The sequence below is a fragment of the Hirundo rustica genome, chromosome 9 (assembly GCF_015227805.2).
Source record: "Hirundo rustica isolate bHirRus1 chromosome 9, bHirRus1.pri.v3, whole genome shotgun sequence".
Classification (NCBI taxonomy): Eukaryota; Metazoa; Chordata; class Aves; order Passeriformes; family Hirundinidae; genus Hirundo; species Hirundo rustica.
This window is the reverse complement of record NC_053458.1, coordinates 10,470,266-10,491,174: the sequence shown is the minus strand read 5'-3', so window position 1 is coordinate 10,491,174 and position 20,909 is coordinate 10,470,266. Positions and strand designations below refer to the sequence as shown.

General features: G+C 41.7%; 1 protein-coding gene across 10 annotated transcripts in view; it reads left to right on the top strand.

The window, feature by feature from the left end:
- The window catches only part of ST3GAL3 (ST3 beta-galactoside alpha-2,3-sialyltransferase 3), a 174,714-nt gene that overhangs the window by 82,623 nt on the left and 71,182 nt on the right, over nt 1-20,909 (top strand). For all 10 annotated transcript variants that reach the window (XM_040072438.1, XM_040072440.2, XM_040072437.2 and 7 more), the window contains one exon: nt 20,565-20,659. In XM_040072438.1, coding sequence (XP_039928372.1) covers nt 20,565-20,659 — 95 coding nt within the window. The remainder of the gene's footprint in view (nt 1-20,564; nt 20,660-20,909) is intronic.

The following is a 20,909-nucleotide window of genomic DNA, read 5'->3' as shown; positions in this document are numbered from 1 at the left end:
TTGACTTTAAACCAACATTTCCAAAGTTTAGTCTATATCCATGTTTTATGAACCTAGTCTCTTTTTTTTTTTTAGCTATATACGCTACAGAGCTGTGAGAGCCAAATGCATTCAATACCTCAGAAATCTAGGCCAAAGTTTTATAGACTTGTGTACTTAAATTGCCTTAGAAAACTGAAGTCTGGGTAGCCTGTTTTGAAAATGTTGACCTCTATGACTGAAAGCTGCTAAAGCACAAAATTTCACACAGTGATGGAAAGGCATTTTTCATGCTGACCATCTCTTCAAATGGTGTAATGGGGTAATGGTTATGAACAGTTTGATAAAACTTATCTCAAAATAATTTCTGAGTCACTCTTGGCATAGAGAAAATAGTCCAAGTTATAGATGGTTTAGGAGTAAATTTACTTGGTTCCTACTTTGCATGCGGGCAAAGGATTAAGTTCAGCTTCCTCCCTCTCTCAGACAGGGAAAGGAAGCGAAGTGGAGGCTAAGGAGTCTAAGGTGCTTCCAGAAGGAGATAACAGAGCCCACTCTAGGATGGCTGCTGGGAAGCAAGAGGGATTAATTTCTGGAGGAAGGGCATGGATTACAGGAGCGGGAGTAATTCATGGGCTTGCCAGCCTTTCCTAAATCGCTGAATTGTGGTGATTGTGTTGTCGGGAACCTTGGCCTCATCAGAAGGATTCTGTCTGGGATTATTATAGTCCTAAGTGAGCTACCCACTCTTTGGATGTTCACAGAGTCTTTCATGCCTCTAAGTGCTTTTTGGGCTCAGGCTTTGGTAATACTTGTGGAGAATAAAACCTGCCATCTAGCTGCCAGCATAACCCAAGTGCTGGCTGCGCTTTCTGTTCTCCAGTCTCTTGCTTAATAACTTTCATCAGATCAGCTGGATTGATGCTGAAATGATGTAGAAAAGAAGTCTCAGATCAGATAAACTGAAGTCCCTATTGCTCCCATGGTGTGTTTGTATTCAAGAAATGTTCTGCTTTGTACTGGCCAAGATAGTTCATGGGTATAAATTATGAAACCAGATCACACATCTGGGCACGTAATTTTCAAATTTCTGACCTCTCTGCCAACTGCTATATTTCATGAGGCTGTTGAGGAGCCTTGACTAATAAAGGGATTGTTGAATTTATTTAATTTGACTCAATCACAAAAGTGAAACATCTTTCCTATTTATGCTTATTAGCTGTATAAGTTTTTGTTAGTTGCATGGTTCTGTAGTTAGTCAGATGACTGTGCTGAAGAATACCTTAAAAAAAAATCATACCTTAGGGAGAAGTAGTTGTCACTTTTACTGTTTCCTTTGCGACGCAAATTAACATTTTAAGCAATGCCATAATGTGCATGCTAGCTGGACATGCTGGACCTTCTTGTTCTTTTAATCTCTGCTCCGTGGCTGTCCTTTTGTCCTTGCCTGCAGCAGCACTGCTGGCTGTACCACAGTCCTGAGTCTCCCAACACAGACAGTTGTGTCACACAGCTCTGTTGCTAACTTACGTGTCCTACCACTCCGCTTAAACTGTGAAGGTGTGGAATGGTGTTGGGTGTTTGTATACATAGGAGAGCTTTGACTAAATGGCAAACATGTTGATTGACCAAATTACCTTTGAGTGTTTTATTCCAGGTAAATATGCCCATTAGCAATGGGATGACATTAAAGCTTTTCCAGTTTTGTCGAATGTCAAATTTCAACTGTGATTTCCAGAGGATGAAATCCTCTATTTTTATGCATTAATCCAGTTTTCATGAGCTCTTCGTGGCCAAGCATTAGGTCAATGGAATAGCCATGAGTAATGATCAAATTAAAGCCTTTTTTTTTCATTTTGTAATCTTACCACTTGATTAGGCTGATTGAGGTCAGCAGGAATTACAGCACTCCTATAAAATGGGGCTTTAGCAGACCCTTGTTTCTGAGATTTGACCTGGATAGGACTTGAGCTCTTGCAATGTTATTATTCCTTGCTTCACGGGGAGAAGGATCACAGCATCACTGACTAGGTAGGGTGTGCAGGGACCTCTGGAGATGACCTGATCCAAACCCCTGCTCAAGATGGGGTCAGCTGCAACGGGTTGCTCAGGTCTGTGCTCAGTTGTGTTTGAACAACCTCTCTGCGCAGCCTGTTCCCGTGTTTGACCACCCTAGCAGTATTACTATTTCCAATGGAATTTCTTGTATTTCAGGGTTTTTGCCATTGCCCTGTGTGTTGTGCACCCCTGAGAAGAGTCTCTCTGCCTGCTTGAGTGCCCCTGTCAGGTGTTTATGCACACTGATCAGAGCCCCCTGAGCCTTCTCTGCTCAAGGCTGAGCAATCCCAGCTCTCTCAGCCTCCCCTCGTGGCAGATGCCCCAATCCTTTAATCACCTTAGCTCGCTGGACTTGTTCCAATGTGTCTCTCTGTAGAGGGGAGCCCAGCAGTGGCCCAGCCCTGCAGCAGAGCCCCCCTGGTGCTGGGCCAGGGGAAGGGTCCCCCCACCCTGGGGGCTGTTGGCTGTCTTTGTCACCAGGGCAACCCTGGCTCACGTTCATCTTGCCCACCAGGACCCTCATCTCTGCTTGTCATACAGCCTGTGCCCCATCTCTGATACCTTGAATAAAGGCCTCATTCATCTTTTGAGTTATCTTTCTTCCTTCAGTTTCCTTAATTACACCCTTGCTAATCATTTAAAAAGAGCCCCATTGATCAAGATGTAGACTACTACGGAAGCTGTCACTAAAACTACTTGGAGGGTGGATTCTTCGTCATGCTTCTGCCCATAGTAGCAAGTATTTTTTGTAAGTTAGAGGCATTTTGTTTTCATTTGTACAGACAGGAAGGAGCTGGAGGATAGAGTGTATCTGACTGAAGCTTTAACTTTCCTCCCTGTTGCAATTTATAAAGCTGCTCTCATATTTTTCAGCTTTCAAGCCTCATACGCTGAGGAGCTAACTTCAGAACAGTAAAATATCTCTGGGCAGTGTCTCTGGTCTCTCTCACACCACTAAACTAATCAGTGCTAAATCATTCATCCTAGGCTGTATATATCCGGGAATTTTAAAGAGGCTTAGGAATGTAAAGATTGAGCTGCTAACCAAAATGGGCAATATCGCATTAAAATCAGACTTTCAGCTGCAGGAGCAAAAGAAACAAATATATTACCTAAACTTGAGAATAGACTTGAAAAACCACAACACAATAAATATGTTCTACCAGGAAAACTCTTTAAAAGGAATGCCAAAGCCAGACCTCGACACACATAGGTGATCATGGTATGACAGAGATCAGCACGACTCCTGTAATTCAATGTGATGCAGTGCGAACGTATTTGAAGTTTTGCTAGATATGTGGTTGCTCAAATCTCACAATTCAGTGCCCTTTTCTTCTTTGCTGTGACCTGTTGCATCACTTATGACAATTAATTGTGCTTTCCTCATACTGTCTTGTATCTGCTTTTCCCCCTCCATTTACAGGTGTTTTGTTCTCCCTGTCTTCTTTTTACTTGCTTCACTGCTAAGCTTCAAGGACTATTCTCAGATGGGTTCCAAGCAGATGGTGTGACTCTGAGATATGTTTTATAAAATAAACTCTCTAATCCAGGTCACCAGAGAGCCTGTCCCATTGTCTGTGGAATCCTATGTTTATGATTTTTGTTATGCCTTCCCAGTGATGTTTTCTGAGCTGATGTGATGTGACTTTACAGGAGGGGGTGGAAGAAATGTGACAAATTAAAACTGGAGGTCTTTTAGGTTACTTCAGCCAATAGCCTTTACTACAGTCAAGCTGAATCTTCTCAAAACATGTTTTTTTCACTGCACTCCTTCACAGGTCCTTCAGAAACTCTTTCACACCAGTTCTGTAAAGCCTCCTTTAGAAGGAGTCCAAAGTGCTCAGGTGCTGGTCCTGTGTTCTTTCTCTTACCCCGTGCTAAGAAGAGGTAGTGGTAGAGAAGACCTGTGTGTCTGCAAATCTACTCCAGATCTGATTTCTGATCTACTCCAAAATAAAATTATAGCATGTCTGTCTAGGAAGGACAGATTTTGTATGGACAAAATGTGGTACATTTAGTTTGCAGAGGAGATACCATAGGTGTGTACAATTTAGCAAATGTCAGAAAAGTGGTAAATTGCATTAATATTAAACCTTCTTGGCTTTCAATTAAATGGAAATGGATCATGTTTCAAACTGTTCTCATGTTACACACTTTACTGAGACAGGATCTTAAAGAGAGATGTGACATCATGAATTAATACTAATATAGAAGTAATAAAACTTCTGTAGTTACAGCAGATATTTTTTAAAGTAAGAATGTGAATTCTTGCTCTTTAATGTATTGATTTTGAAGCTGTTTGGGGTTGGGAACAAACTGTGTCTCTGGTCAGTTCATTCCACTACGGCGTAGCACAAAGTTATTTTACATTTGTGGGAAGCTGGTTGCTGGTTTTTGTTTTAGGTGGGATTGCTTATCTGATTTGGTGTAGCCTTGATATTTGAAGTAATACATGTCCTACTGTCATCGAATTGAGTAAAAACATATGTGGCTGCACACATTTTATTCATAGCCTTTTTCCAAACCTACCAGCTAATCTAATCTCGGTTAATTGTTTGAGTGATTTCAGTGTCTACCAGAGGTAATTTGTCAACACTTCCCACACAAGACTGGGTTTTAAGTCATTATTGCTGGATCAAAGCATACTATTCCTGTACTTCCTGCAGGTCCATAGGGACAACATGTGAATATCTGAGTCAAAGCTGTACAGAAAGTGGGACAGTGTCTCTGTGGTCACCTACTTTTGTGCTGCCAGATTGAGACTCTGAAGTTGCTCAGTTGGCCAGGGTTGTAGTAGCACTTCTCTTCTTCCTGTGCCTGACTTGTTCGCGTGCCAGTTCTTTGACAGCTGCAGGACACTGCTCTGGAGGAAGTTTTCGTGTGTCTGAGCTTCATTCCCACGCTAGCTAAGGCTGAAGAGGAGCAATGTGGCTCTTTGTCATTTGTGTCTGGACAGACCTCTTCTCCTAATGGAATATGTCTTTTTGAAAGCTGGTGTTTGACTCCTTGTGTGCAGCTGCTGTCAAACATTGGCCCTCGCAAAAGAGCGGGAAAGGATCTCTTGAAGCAGTTGGTAGCTGCCATAATTGCAGTTTCTTGTTCAGTGCAGTCTGTAGATACAGTGATTTCATGTTTTTCACCAGCTGGAAGCCCAGTCCATTTCCTGAGTGTGTCATGGTTTCTGTGCATTTGTTCTGTTTCCCAAAAGTAGCTGGGGTTTACTGTACATGTATGGCCCTTCAGTCCTGTGTAGATCATAGAACCATACAATGGTTTGGGTTGGAAGGGACCTTAAAGATCCTCTAGTTCCACTCACCCCTGCCACAGACAGGGACACCTTCCACTACACCAGGTTGATCCAAGCCCCATCCAGCCTACCCTTGAACACTCCAGCCATTTATCATCTTCGTGGCCCTTCTCTAGACTTGCTCCAGCAAGTCCATGTCCTTCCCTGGAATTTGTAATGGTCCTGCCAGGAACTACAGTGTGCAGAGAAAGCTTTTCAATCACAGGCCATAAATCTGAAACTTCCCAGCCGTCTTAGCAGCCAGAAAGATCTTAGGGAAAGCTGTCCTCTGTGAACACAGGAAGAGGCTGGACTCCTTATGAGATGGAAGAGACAATACTGCCTGCAGTACTTCCCAATTTAAATGTTGCTGAGTGGTCCGCCAGGCCAAAAAGGAGGAGAAGCTCACCTGGTGGGTGGGAGCCAGTTGGAAGATTTAGGAGATACAGTATGAGAACACATAAGGAACATGATAAATTGATGAAAATACTTCTGTTGTGCAGAGGTGGAGTGTACTTCCCAGATGAAAGCGCCGTGAAACAAAATTGCTTCAAGCTCGGTAGCATCAAATCCCAAAGACAGAGTAAGGGAAGACCTTGAGGGCAAAGTGGGATTGAGAGGTAGGGGACAATGTGATTGCTGAGGCAGCTGGAAGGAGATATGATTTTTTGTGGGAGGTCTTCTGGTTGAGCTGCACTGAATTTACCTTTGGCTTTTACAACAGGGAAAAAACGTAGAAGGGAAAAATCATTGATACAGTCTTTCTGCATAATGTGTTTCTACTTACATGCATCTGAACAAAAAAGATTCAGTTCTTCGTGCATCAGGCCATATACCTGGGCAATTCCTTGCCAAAGCATGTGACAGCTGCAAATTGTCTGTACAAATTCCAGAGGAGTCTGGACAAACATTTGGAGGAGGGATCCATTGCTGGGAGGGAAAGGGGGTTGCTGATTAGACAAACCAAATCAAGCTCAGGAAATCCACTCAGCTGAACATGTTTGAAAGCTGTGTGAATGTTAGGGAGGAAATATTTTATCTCTTTGCCCTGTTCTTGCTTTACCTTGGACATCCATTTATTGCCATTTTTGGGAAAGAGATTTTGAACTCTGATCTGCCCTAGCACAGTCTCACTCGCATCCTTAGGAGGGATTTTCCTTACTGCTGGGCAATCAAGCTGATGAATTCTTAAAAAAATAATCCCAAGCTAAAAATCAAACAACACTTTCTTTTTTTTCCCCCTCCCTCAGAGACAAGCAGTTCTGGTGCAGTATCTGTAATTACCAGGAGAGCATAGCTCCGATCCCTGTGCCTGTCCTGGGGTTGGTGTTGGTGGCTGGTGCTGGTACAGCTCCGTGCCTCGAGGTCACTGCCCTCAGTCCAGGCTCTTCATGTGCATTTCAAGAAGTGTCCACAATATCTTTCAGTGGGTGATAACAGGGAGTAGAGCAGGCAGTTTGTTCAGATCTGTGCTTTGCACACATTCAGCATGCTCTCGGTATCAAAAGAAGTAAGTAGCCATGAACAAACGCTCCCTCCAAGTGTTACAGACTGTCCAAAGCTGTGCTGGCCCAGGCAGGTTTGGAAGCAGTTTGTTGATAGCCCTGCATATCAGCCTATTCTTACTTCTACTAGAGCTGCTCTTTGTATTTTTATTCCTAATACCTATTTTCAAGGAGATACTAATCCCTCTTACTAGGGACACCATTTTTCAAAGTCCAGCTGATAAAAATTGACAGGAGTGGACCTGTTCTGCCCCCTCTAAAGCTTGGTATCAGCAGAGGGGCTGTCAATTTGATTCACTCCATGACTGGCCAAGACATTAAAATGAAAACCATTGCTGCAGAGCATGTGTCAGGTTGTCATGGTGGGAAAACATGCGCTGGGAATACTCAAATAATTGCTACGAGTATGGTAACATGAGTAACCTGTTGAGAAGACCAGTTACTATGCAGTTGCTCTTAAATTCAGCAAGATGCTGCTTGTCTCTGAAAATCTTTAGTCACTTGCAGTCTGTGGTTTAGACAGTGACATTTACACATCACTGATGTGAGAATCTGCAGGTTTTATAGTGGTATTGCTTGGGGACGTCACAAGTGCACTTAGTCTGCAGCTCAGGGACAGCAGAGTGTCCAGTGGAAAGGTACAATTTAAGGGGGCTGAGCCATGAGCATTAGAGCATTACGGAGGCAGAGAGAGTAATGTGGGATTGTCCTGTACTGCTTTTTCACTCCACAGCTGTCTGTTTGAACACTTGCCCTAAGAACACCCATAAATACTTGTGGGAAGTTCTCCTTTTGGCCAACAGCATTGCTATTTTGCTGGCTAATACAAATCTGCTATTTCTCTTGTCATTGAGATCAGCAGATACTTGGCTAATGTAGTCCTTCAACTTTCCTGTTTAGACAAGGAAATTTAAGAATATCCTGAGTTAGATGGTGTGGTGGGCTTTAACTTTTTTTTAACTACTCTAAGTTAATATGGGGAAATTATTTTTAGAAAAATAACTATTTGGGAAAATTTTTGAAGGTCAGTCACCACTTTTTATAGGATTTTCTTACAGCTTTGAGAAAAAAAGTTATTATTGATTGCCATTATTTTTTTCTTTATTTAGTGGCTTGAAGCATAGCTTTCTTGTTATTTGTTCTATTGTACCTTCGTAAGTTCAAAGAAACTGCTAATCATTTTTTGATTTATTGGAGGGTATAGGTATTTAAGACAAAAAGATATTAGAAATAGCTGCTGGTTAAGATTACCCGTCATTTATATTATGGTCTTCATTTTCTTTGCCAGTGCATTTCAAAGCCTAAACTTTACAGGCTGAGAGCTTTCAGGCCTTTTTTTAGTTTTTTCTTAACAAGGTGATTGTTTTGTTAAAAGTAAGATTAAATGAGAACAAAATGACTGCGATTTGTCATTTTAATGGAGAGATTTCTTGCCCTGTCACACCAAGCGTGTCTGCTTCCAAAATGTCTGTAGTGAAAAGTTTAATACTTTTAAGAAGTGGAAAGAAAACACAGAACACCTTCTCTATGACAGATGTAAATTGAAAGTAATTGTTTGTGGAGTGCCATCTAAGTGGTTAGACAAACTAAGTGGGCAAACAAAAGAATGAAGGAAAAAAACCCTCAACCGAATGATGTTAAGAAAATACAGTGAATAGACTGAATTCCTGGCTGAGGCAGAGACTAGCTGGTGGAGGCTCTAGAACACAAGTTCTGTGAGGAGCTGCTGAGGGACCTGGGGGTGTTTAGCCAAGAGGAAAGAAGGCTCAGAGGGAACCTCATCACTCTCTCCAGGATCGGAGACTGAAAGGATGTTCTAGTGTGGTGGATGTCCTTCTCTTCTCCAGGATAAGGGGAAATGGCCTCAGGTTGTGCCAGGGGAGCTTTAGACTGAGTATTAGGAAAATTTCTCCACCAAAATCAAGCAGGCTGCCTAGGGAGGTAGTGGAGTCAACATCCCTGGAGGGAGCTAAAAGGTATTTTAGATGTGGCACTTGGGGACATGGTTTAGTGGTGGCCATGGGAGGGCTGAGTTAATGGTTGGACTCGATCCTAGAGGTCTTTTCTAACCTAAACGATTCTATGATTCTTTTGTGTCTCCCTGATGGTTTCATGGAGATGCTGAGTTCCTCTCTGTACTTTGTTCCACGCACGCTCTAAGGGTCTGGAAAACTCCCGGGTGTGGCAGGATTTCTGTGTCAGCTGGCAGTGCTGCACGCTGGAGCTGCTTCATGTTGGTTTGCCCGAGGGGGTCACTGGGAGAGTATCAATTGTAGGAGTGAACTTATTGATGCTCTCTACAAAGACTGAATGCAGTTGATGCAATTAAACGTTGCCACTGGGACAAAAGGAGCAGATCAGCAATGGTCGCTGCTCTTTGTAATATTCAAGAGCAAATACAAATGTCGATGATGAATATGCCTGCAGCATTTCTTTGGTTTGGAACTGGAATCACGCAGACTGCACTTTGTCCATGTGCTGTAGCTCCCTTTGATAACAGCCAAAGATGTGTAATTTTAACTTCAGCCGTTGTGTCTTGTTTTCTTTCCCACAGCTGTAGGAGAAGTGCTTTCTCTATCAAGGATACTGAAAGAGAAGGCATTTTTGTGTGAGGTTTTTATCCTCTCATCTTCACTGTAACCATTTCCTTTAGTAGCTAATAATATTTGGTATTTATTTCAGTGACTTACATAAATCTCAAATGCATAAGCCATCAGTATCCTTTTTTCTGCATTTTTTTCTTGTGGGAACTTGTTGAAATGAACTGTCTCATTGAAAAACTCCATTCCTGGAATGGGGAGGACTGTTAAACCATTCTTCAAGTGGAGCAATAAGAACTGGGAGGGTGTCTGCTTTGATTAGTGAGTCAGGGAGGATATCAGTTCTTCCAGGAGACTTATAGCATTTTAGAGGGCAGGCTTTTAAGAGCATCCCTTGTGCTTCAGGTATCCACCAAGCCTCTTGGAGGAGTCCTTTGAAATTACTGCTGTGGGTGCTGTTGTTGCTGCACAGTCGCTTGCCAGATGTGTGATGAATTTGGACGTGGGGACGCAGCAGAGCAGGGGCCCTGGTTGGACAAGGCCAGTGAGAGTGCTGGCTGGAAGGACAGGCCTTATATTTCACACCAGCTTTCAGGTAGGGCAGGAGAAGTCCACATGGTTTGTGGTTCTTTACTTCATCGAGTAGTCAAGTCTCACCTCCAGTCTCTTTTCCCTGCTTAATCTCTAACTCAAGCTAGATGCTTCCCATGTGGGATAAGGAAAGGATGTAGCTGTCTGTGCTGTCACTGTTTGCAGCTTTCTCCACGGCACCCACTTGCTGTGTGAGTCCGTAAATCCTTTTGGTTTTGTCAGGTGGCCTCTTGCATGGAAACTCTTCAGTGTCCAGTCTCTGTGCCTTATCTTTGGAAACAGTACCTAGAAAGAGGTTTTACAAGCTCAGAGTCTTACCCTTGTTTTGTTAAAGTACTTGTTTATTTTTAAAACCATGGGACCAAAGGGGAGAGGCATATATTAAATAGTGCTGATATTATCTGGAAGATTTTTATGCATGTTACTTTACAGATCACCATTCTTAGGCTGAGGGCTGGAAATAATAAGGTGACAGAGGAGCCAGAAAATTACATACAGAAACTGGGCATGAGGTCCATGTCAACTCTATCAAATGTTATCTCCAGTTACAGAAGTACCTTCTGGCACCTAGGGGGACAGGTCCCTCTGAAAACACTCTTCCCACTTGGGCTTTTTTTTTTTTTTTGGTTGGGCTTTCAGTGAAATCCTTGGAGGTTTTTGCATCTGGTTAAAGGAAGAAAAAAGCCTCTGTTTGAATCTTAAATAGTAACAAGTGGCTGCTCCCACTTTGTCTTGCACTACAATGTGAAGTCTATTCTGCAGCAGAGAAACAGAAATGCATCTGGAATTTTTCCCATTGAGACTGTTATGGATCTCGTTAATAGCAGCTTTGTGATCTATCTGTAACTGTTTTTCAGCAAGTGAAATTATTCTGATAGTAATGGTATTTTTTTGGTGTACATTCTACAAGTGCACATCTGGTGGCTGTACCTAGGAGATGGCACTTAAAGCTACATGATCCTGTTTCACCTAATAGAAGGAAATAAGCTTATTCTCTGGTTGCATGAATGATGCTGCTTTGACTTCTTGGCAAGCTTGAAAATCACAACTTCCTACAAGAAGGAGCATGACAAGCTAATTTGTTTAGGCTGTAGGAATTTGTGCAATGGAGAACATTTCCACTCTCGCTGTTTTTAAAATTAGGATGTCCATCTGCTGAAATGGTGCAAGCCATGGTGTGGATTCCATCCAAGAAGCATTGTCCAGTTTCAAGGTGTTTGGGGAGAACTATGCTTGCCCAGCATCTCCTATGCTTGCCCAACATGTCCCATCCTTGTCCAGCACCTCCTTTCAGTCCCTTCTTGTTTCCACTGCGAGTTTCGTTCTGATTTGTAGTTCATGTCTTCCTGTTTTCTCAAATGAGCTGCAGACCTGATTTGATACGGTCTTTGCTATGTCAGTTTTTCACATGAAATTCACATTGTGAGAACTTAAAAAAAAGATATTTTGAAAATAACTGCCAAAAAATTGTAAGAAACATCACAGTGGACTATCTGTATAATTGTCTTTGAGCATCAATTTGTGGTGTGCAAAGAAGATTCACTTCTTGTCTTTGTTTCTTTGCATTTAATTATCTCCCTGTCTTGTGTGCTGTAGGCAGCTGTCAGAGTAATAGCTTCTGCAGGCTTTTTTTCCCTCGCTTTTACTGTTTTCCTCTCATTTCCTGTTGGTGTGTGAAAACAAGCTTGTCCCTTGCCTGCATTTTCACTGGGGAAACCTTCTCTGGATCACCTTAAAGTCACTGCGGGGAGTTGCACTGATGAGAATTGCAACCTGCAAATAGTCAGTAATAATAAGTCAGGGCAGAAATTTCACGCAGTTGAAAAATAATGGTTTCTTTTTATTCCTCCTCAAGTTTCTGAGTATTTATTGGTTATTGAGGTCTTATTTCCAACTATAAGTCTAGAAAAATATTTTTTTATTTGCTGTGGGATTTTTTTTAACATGAAGAGTGAGATTCTCCCAGGAGTCTGATATGAGGAACTGTGTCCTGTAGAACTTTTCGGAATATTGCCCTATGTGTAAGAAAATCAGAAGAGCTCACAAGACTTCTGTTAATGCCACGTGTATTTCACAACTGACTAATGTTTTCCATATCGTGTCAACAGGACTTTTTTTGTCTAGCTTCTAAAATGGCATTGGTTGTTCCAGAAGTGTATGAGCCTTGAAAAAATTAAAGACTATTTTCACTCAGATCAACCCATCTGTTTCAGTTACAATTATTGAAACTCTGACATGTCTTCTACCAGCATCCTCACGCCAGTAAAATTTACGCAGGGAATTTTTGCCCCAAGTAGATTTTTGACCTGGACAAGAGCAACAGACCAGAGGTAAAAGAAACATCAGGCATTCAGAAACTGAATTAATTATGAAGTCCAGTCTTCTGTCTATGCAGATGCAAAATTGTACAACCCCTTTCATAAAATAACCAAGCTTCACATCAAGTAATTTGTTTTGTGCTTTCCTGTCTCCGTTAGCTTCCATAACAAAGCTGTTCTGGATTTTTTTAAACATTGGTGACCTTATTTTTGTCTTTAGCTGTTTGTACCAGGATCGAATCACACTCATTTTGTTCTTAGTTGTTCATTAGCTTCAACAGCTCTTTCCCTTCTGTGCCTTGTCCCCTGTGCTGTACATCAACAGAGCACTCACATCTGTTCTGTGCTTGGCTGTGCTGAGCAATATGTGCATTTTTGGCTTAGCTGATGTGGTGGAAGGCTCGTTTCCATCACTGTCCTCTTCCCTGTATATATAGCAGTTTCTTTACAGTGTTGAGTGTTCCAGGCTCCTTCTGCAGCGACATAATTACTTGTAAGAAGGCCACTCAAAATTTTACTATTCTCTCTAATGATTTGAAACCTGAAGAGTGGTCTGATACAGTGGGATAACCTCAAGATAAGCGTATACATTAAATAATGTGGTAGGAGAAAGTGAGATCCGAGGCTTTTGAAACAGAGAAATGTAATTTGTTGTGCTTCACCGTATGCCTGCTGGCAGCTCAGGACAGTCAGACATGGCCAGTGGGGGCAAGAATGAGCAGTGAGTGGCAATGACAGGGATTAACTTCTCTCTGCAAGAAGGATAAAGAGAACATTAAGTTGGCTTTATGAAAGTAGAAAAGTAGCGTGCAGTCACTGTGTTTAACAGACTGGTTAATTAGTGTGATGAAAGACAAACAGGTCTGTCTTGGGAACTGTGCCCATCCTCTGCAGTCTTCTGAAATGTGTTAGATCTTCACCAGAAAAAAAGAAATGCCCCAGATACCCTGCCTTTTGGGAGTGCAGCGTTGCACAGCAGCAGACCCTACATTCCTGTTTCAGCGGAATATTAACAGGAACATAATTGTACTGAAGTCTGGCCAGCTGGAAGAGTTGCTGGCTGGCATCTTCTATGGGAGCTAACTCTTCCTGGGAGAAGTTTAGGACCTTTCACCTTCCCTCTTCATCGCATTTTTTGTTTGCACAGAAGGCTTTGGAAACTCAGGCGGTAATTGCAGTCTGCTTTCGCTCACCTTCATCGTGTTTCCAAATACCACATAATCTCATCTGTTTGGCTCCGTGTGCCCTCAGAGTTCTTGAACCCCCCACCTGGCTTTTTGTAGGAAAAATGAACTGTAATTCAATCTTGCATCATTGACAATAACACATGAGAAACAAGCTATGACATTGAAATGATGTTAGAAGACTGGTTTTTAAACTAACAGAAGCCTGTGTTGTTGAGAAGTTAGCTTTTCACCCTTGCATAATTGTGTTTTGGTATTAGAGAGTTTTGTGAACAATGACAAATTTAGCATGTTGTCTTATGAGCTGCTCCATAAGGCAGGTCAGGACAAAGTTTCTGCCTGGTCTGAATTTCATAGTTTTGTTGGGTTTTGAGTTGTTTTTTTTTGGTTTTGTTTTGTTGTTTTTTTTTTTTTTCTCTTTCCCAAGAGGAAGCCAACGTTTAAACCAAGCTTCTTGTTATTTTTGTGCATGCGTGTGTGGTTTTTTTGTCTGGAATGTTTGGAGAATCAATATGAAAGTGTGATGATTTCATCAGAGCAGGCAAACTGATTTCTTTTTATCTTTAATATTTAATTTATCTCAAAACTTTTCCAGTCCCCATGGTTAATTGCATTATATAGGTAAGCTGCTCAGGACACTTTGTTGGACTTTATGCATGTCAGAACACAGCCAGTGAGCAGGAGGTACCGAGCCAATATTAAATCATTCTTTGATTTTGTGCCTTGGTGGTGCCGTAAGCCCAAGACATTAATGACTGCAGAAAGGTTAAACTTTACGTGTCTTCCTGTTTATCACAAAGGTGTGGGGTACAAACAGAAAGCACTTTTGGCAGGCTGCAGGCTGGAAAATACATGTGCTGTTTATCTGCAGTGATTGTACTGAGATTTGATTACCATATATGAAGTGAAATACTTTAGAAGTGCGAGGAGCCTGAAGGGCAGCTCTTGATTGTCAGCTACAGCAGACTGTAGCTTGGCTACTTGGTCACCTCCTAGCAATGTTAGCTGAATATGAAAATGGTTTTAGATGAAATAGACCCATGCAGAACTTCAAAAGAACATCTATTTGTGTTTCCCTCGTAAAAGTAGGCACAACTACAGCTACCTGGTGTTTAATAGATTAAAAGGTGTTAAAAATAATACAATCAAATTAGAAACTGATGTAATTGTTATGAGTTCTCTAGCCCATGTACAGACAGTAGATTTTAATGTGTAATGATCCCAAGCATAAGGAGCATTTTTTAATGCTTAAGTTTTCTTTGCTGCATTTAGGAGCAGCATTACTTCTTCTCTTTACCAGGGATATAGAGATTCCGTCTTTCTCTTTTGCAGCAGCCTTGTAATATTTAATGGCTTATCATGTCCTCTTCCAGTTTGTTTTAAACTAAACAAAGTATTTTTTTTTTCTAGCTTTCCTCAGACATCCTGTTTTCCAGACCTTAGATCTTTTTCAGAATCTCCTATGGCCTTTTTTCAGTTTGTTCATGTCTTTCACATGAGGCCCAGAATTCGACATGGTCCTTGAGTTGATGCTTTCTGATAAAAAAGAAATAAAGTAGAGTAAATTAATTGAATAAAGTAGAGTATTTAGCAGGTTTTACAGCTGCAATAGTTACATTTTTCATTCATGATAGGATGTTTATCTTTCCTGCAAGAGTTTAACAATGTTCTTTGTATGAACTACAGTGCAGAGGACGGGGGCCTTTTAAGATACATCTTGGAGCAGCTGGTCCAGCTCTAAATAGAGCAATGAGCAGGCAGTGAGAAAAGGTCTGCACTGATGGGTTTAAACAGCCTCCTAGGTGATGGAGAGCAGAGGGCAAGAAGGCTGAAGATGTTCCAGAGTGCCTCAAAGGTACAGAGCAATCATTCCCAGAGAAGTAGTCAGGGATAACTGCTACATGGTCTCTGGAGTTTTGATTCAGTTGATTTTACCTGCTCTTTCCTTTGCTTATGGAATAAAGCCTGTTCAAAGTCATCCTTTTGGAGTGGTGGTGACATTTACCGCAGAGCACTGTTGCACTGCTGCGTAGTTCAGTGGCGTCAGGATGAGGAGTGGCCAAGCAGCCGAGACCTTTGCAGCCTGAAAGAGACAGCTGCAGATACACTCAAGGCTCTGTAGGCACAAAGAGCATGGGAGAAGGTGGCGGGCATCTGTGCCTCACACTCTCTTGCAAAAGAGTTAGGTGGTCTCAAATGGCACTGGTAGGGTGCTCTGATGAAACATTCCTCAGTGCTAAGTTGTCTTTACCATATTATTTTATTTTAGACTTCTGCAGTTTGTTAAATCAACTTAACTCTTGGCGTGATTTCTGCTGTTATTCTTCTTGCAGACATCTTTTTTTGGGGGGGCTCGTTTGCTGATGTAGGAGAGTAATATATGGATTGTAGAATGGGGTTAATCCTTATTAATGTGGCTTCTTAAAATTTTCACCTCCTTGAGGAATCTTTGAGCTGCTTGGATTTTTGACAAAGGATTAACATCAATATAAAATGTAAAATTGGGATGTCACAAACCTCCTCATTCCTATTCTATCACACCATGCTGCTCCCCAGAGAAGGGAGGCAAGGGAGACAGCATACATCTAGGTCTCAGTAAGGAAAAAGGAAAAGGTTAGTTTAGATTTTCTCTCTCCATAAATGCCTGTGTCAGGGCTAATGATTCAGCACTCAAGGGTTTCCGTTTGTATTTAATTAATAACACTGGTGGATTTTGTGCCTTCTGTCTAACCATGGATGCTTTTGATCATCAGCAAACAGAAGACAGAAGTCATGCCAGAACAAATAAATAATTTATTTGTGTGGTTTAAAAAAAGAGAAAGAAGCTGTTCCTGCCCATTTACAAATGCAGCGTGCAGGTTTTGCACAGCATTAGGTTCTAGCACTGTTTGAGCTTTTTTCTTTCAGCTTTCAGTTTTCTAGCACAACTGATTCTCCTTAATTAAAGAATAAACAAAAGTACAGGTCAGCTTAAAGCAGGATGTTTAAAAAAGGAATATTTGAAATATAAGGTCACAGTGGAGCTTCGCAGTTGCCAATCTGCCTTTCCTTAGTGTTGTGGATCCTTTGAAATGTGCTGCCATCTTCTCCTTTACTCATTCAGGAACTTCTTCGTCCCTCCTCGTCAAAGCCAAAGACACATAAATAAGTTTATTTGTTTTACTTTCTCTGAGATGTGGCTTTTTCTCTTCTACACATTTATGTATCAAATGCCTGGAAAGCAGCAGATAAGGAGTAAGGAGCAGATTCTAGTCAAGATTCAGTGTCTGGAATTGTCCCATAGCTGCCTTGCACAGCAAGTGCAGGATGCTTTGGGAAGCTAGTGCTACTTATTCTGAGCACCTCAGTGCTCATCAAAGAGCAGTAGCTGTGGTCTCAGTATCAGGGACAAAATGGAATGGCCAAAAAATTTGGCTGGGGAGCTTCTGGCAGGCTAGCTCAGCCTTCAGAAATGGTTCAGGGTCACAACTCTTCTTGTCAGGGAGGAAAAAAATGGAAATGTAATGTTTTGTCACATAAACCAGAGTCCCAAGGAACAAATATATATCACATTTTTGTGTGATTATAGATTCCTGTTTAAGAACAGTTTCTGGCAGAACACTCGCTTCCTTTTGCTGTGCAGGGTGACAAATTGTTTGAGATTTTATTAATGTCTTTGTATGAGGAATTCAGACTTGAGAACTGGGAGAGATTTGTTTTGTACCTCACAATAATCATGTCAAGCATTTAGTCCATTTAGATGTCATTTGTGTTTTAGCAGGGTATGCCGTTCAAACTAGAGATTGCAGATGCTTGGCATTTCTCTCTCAAATTACACAGGTCATAAGTAAGTGTGTGCCACAAGAAGCCAAATTCCCCAACTTTTCAAGCTGTCATGTGCAATGAGATTGCATTATGTCTGTTCTGGAATTTGGGGTGGAGTAGCGAGGAAGTGCTTAAAATTTAAATCTGGAAAATGGAAACTTTCACTTTCTGCACCATTTTCTGAAGGAGCCCAAACCTGTTTTGTGTCTGGAGCTGCTGTTGCCAGTGAAGCCAACCTGCATTTAGGCACCTGTGAAGGTAAAATGCAGCATCCTGCACCAAGCTGCTCAGTGCACGCAGAGTTTTGACATCATTCCGAAACATTTTCTTTTTCTGTTTGACAAACTCCCATGCATTCCTTGGAAGGTGTTTTAGGTGCTCTGCAGAGAGCAGTCCCATGGCCTGTTTGAGGCAAATCCTGATATTTCCTGAAGGGCCCTGGAATACGCCAGATGCAGTTCAGAGCTGAGACAGAACAGCCATGCTCCTGGAGAGTCTGGCAGACAGCATTTCCCTGTCACTGCTGGACATCAGTTCTGCCTTGCTCTGATTTATTGAGGTGGCAAAGCACATGAGCTTACAGCGTTCATAATTTCTTAATATTTCCCAAATGGAATTACTTTCAAGATTTATGGGAGCAAAATATCTTCTAACTTGCTCCCTTTTACCCATATGGATATAATGTTTCCCCCAAACTGTTCTTCCTTCTTCTTAAATGAAGCAGAAGTATGAGTTAAAAGTCTATTTTCCTGGCCCTGTATACAGGAGTATTAAATATTACCAAATAATAATAGCTAGTCTGAGGCTATGGTGTTCTTTGGTAGAAAAACCCCTACATTTACTTGTAGCAAATACAATTAAGAGGCCAATGATCATTTCACCTTTTCTTTGGCATCACTTTGGTGCCTTAGTTGTAACATGCAGAAGCAATACCATAGAGCATTAGATCAGTCATGCCTTGAGTTTCAGCTGATTTTGGGAACTCCCCTGGGTTTCAGAGAGTCTTAGGAGGATCTGACTTCCCTCCTGGTTTTGCCAGGCACCTTGTAAATGAGAATTTGCATTAGGGAGAGGCACTCCTTACTGTGCATCAGACTACTGTAAATTGTGTTTTCCAGGTGTATCACTTGCAAACAGGCCAGTTATTTGCATGTACAAATAACACCAGCTTCGGAGTTAGGCCCTAACTTGTAGCCTGTACCTTCTTTCTCATGCAGTGCTTTTGAACAGGCGAAGTAAGCTGGCAAAGGATTTATTTACACTGCACCTCTTGAATCCCCTTGTTTCTTGAGAAGAAAATGAAACCTGCTCATATACGCATTTTCTGAAGCATCCAGGTTTTTCCCGGAGACTGCATGTCACAGCAGCAACCAGAGTAGCTTGGTGACCTTACAAAGCAGCCCCAAGGTGCTGGTGAGCCCCAGGCAGTGCTGTCACCCCTCACTGCTGCATGGGGAGAACAGGGACCACTCTGTGGGACCTGGCTTCTGCTGGGTTCAAGGTGTGGCTATAAAGGAAGGGCTGTGAACATCTATGCTGTAGCCCTTCAGCTTACAAAAGCTCTTTCATTGCATGACAGTCCTGCAAAGATTCCTCCTGTTGATGCTGGAAGGAGGTGGAGATAAGTCCCCGGTGACCCCCCAGGGAAACATAATAATTATATTTTGGTGCACCAAGATGGGTGAGAAAATGTTGAACTAATTTGTCAGGTTATTGCAGTTTCTAGGATATTTTTCAGAGTAAAAGTGTTACAGTTAATGCTGTATTGTTTACTTGTTTTTAAATAGGCCTGTGGGGTGTTTTTACTTAAAACATTCAGAAGCTCTAATATATCTAACATACCTCCTCCACCTCTTCCTAGATAAAGTTATATATATATGGTTTTGTATTCTCAGCTCTGGAAAAACATTCCTTTGCTTCTAGATCAACCATGTCATGTGTGCACCTTGCTTTTATGGTTATAAGTGAGCTTATTAAAGATTGCATGAGTGGATGTGAAGCAGTATGCGTGGGTGAATCTGAGTCTTCTTGTTTTGTTAAATTCTCTTGGTCTCCCCTTTCCAAAGATTTCTGCATCCGTGATTTACTGGGCATCTGTGATAGGACTTCACTTTGATCAGTTTATAATTAAGATTTCATTCCATCCTTTCCTCTCTGTGCTGCTGTTTGAAATTATTGCTCTGTACCTGTCTGTGGCATTGTGTAGACGAGTTTATCCTAAATCAGGTAGTTCAAGTCCAAAGGTTATGTGATTGCTGTAACAGTTCCATGCTGAGTACAGAAACAGCCTGAAGGGAGAACGAAACCCATGGGTTACATCTGTCCTGCTCCCATGTGTAGGTTGGCCAAGCTGGATCTATTTCAGGGGCATGTACCTTGCTCTGTAGTGGTGTTTTCTCTGACTCTGAACATGTAGTACATTCCTTTTCGAGGTGGGATTGATTTTGATCCAAACATCTCTGCTACTGTTTTGATATGATTGAATGAACAGATTTCTAGTAGTATTAGCATGCTTTCTAGTATACTTGATACACTCAGAAATGGTCCCATATGGAAGTTAATGTTTCTATATTTGCTAATTGTTTCCTTTTCTCTGGCCACTGTATAATCGTTTCTAGAAGAGGCAAATTTTTACTAGCTGCTGTGTTTGTTTTTGAGGGTATAATTAGGATAACGTATTTCCATAATGGCATGGTTAAGAGGGACTAGGTCTCTCTTTTGTAAGGGATTCTGGATAGATCGTAACTGTTTGGTTTGGCAGGAACCTCTCTTCAATCATTTATATGTTAATGAATGCAGAAGAAGGCAGTGAATTTCCATTTCCTTTCTCTGTAAACTACAAGCTGCTTCATGATCTCCCAAACTGTTTTCTTTCTTGCCTGTGTGGTGATAGCTGCTGTGTATGTGCACAAGTGCGGCCAAAACAGACTCCCCGCACAGACAGCACATAAGCTGGCTTGGGTTCACAAAGCTGGAAGTTAAACTGCCTAAACCCTGCTTGCAATTTACAATTTATTGCAGCTAAATTAATAGCCAAACAGTACGGGGGCAGCTCGAAATTGTTGAGCGGAAGTGATTGCTAGATTCACAACTTGAGTGATGTGAGTGTCCTTATGGCACAAATTCTAGCTGGTTTGTTTCACTGCAGTCATCTCTGGGTAAAAGTAAAATCTTCCACATTACTCTGTTGCCAGTGACAGTGTAGAATCAGCACTTAGTATGGATTCTCTCAACATTCCTGTAGAAGTTTATGCTTCCAGGTTCAGGAGTTAATTTCTTTCTCATTTTGATTTTCTCAGGTTCTCGAAGCCGGCACCAATGTTCTTGGATGATTCCTTCAGGAAATGGGCACGTATCAGGGACTTTGTACCCCCCTTTGGAATTAAAGGACAAGGTATGAGAAAACTGCGGCTGTTGGAGAAGACGTGGTTCTGCAGATGCTTGCCCCATTTTCTTTTCTGTTTTGAAAACTCAGGTGGTCCCTTGGGCTCAGTTTATTTCCCCTGTTTGAGGGAATTATTGTATCTGTAGGGTTTTTACCTCTCGACCATGGACCTCAGAGGCTGGCCTTAGGGAAGATGGTTTAGTACATGTGGAGAATCAGTGCAACAACAGCAATTTAGACCAACAACAACATTCTTAAA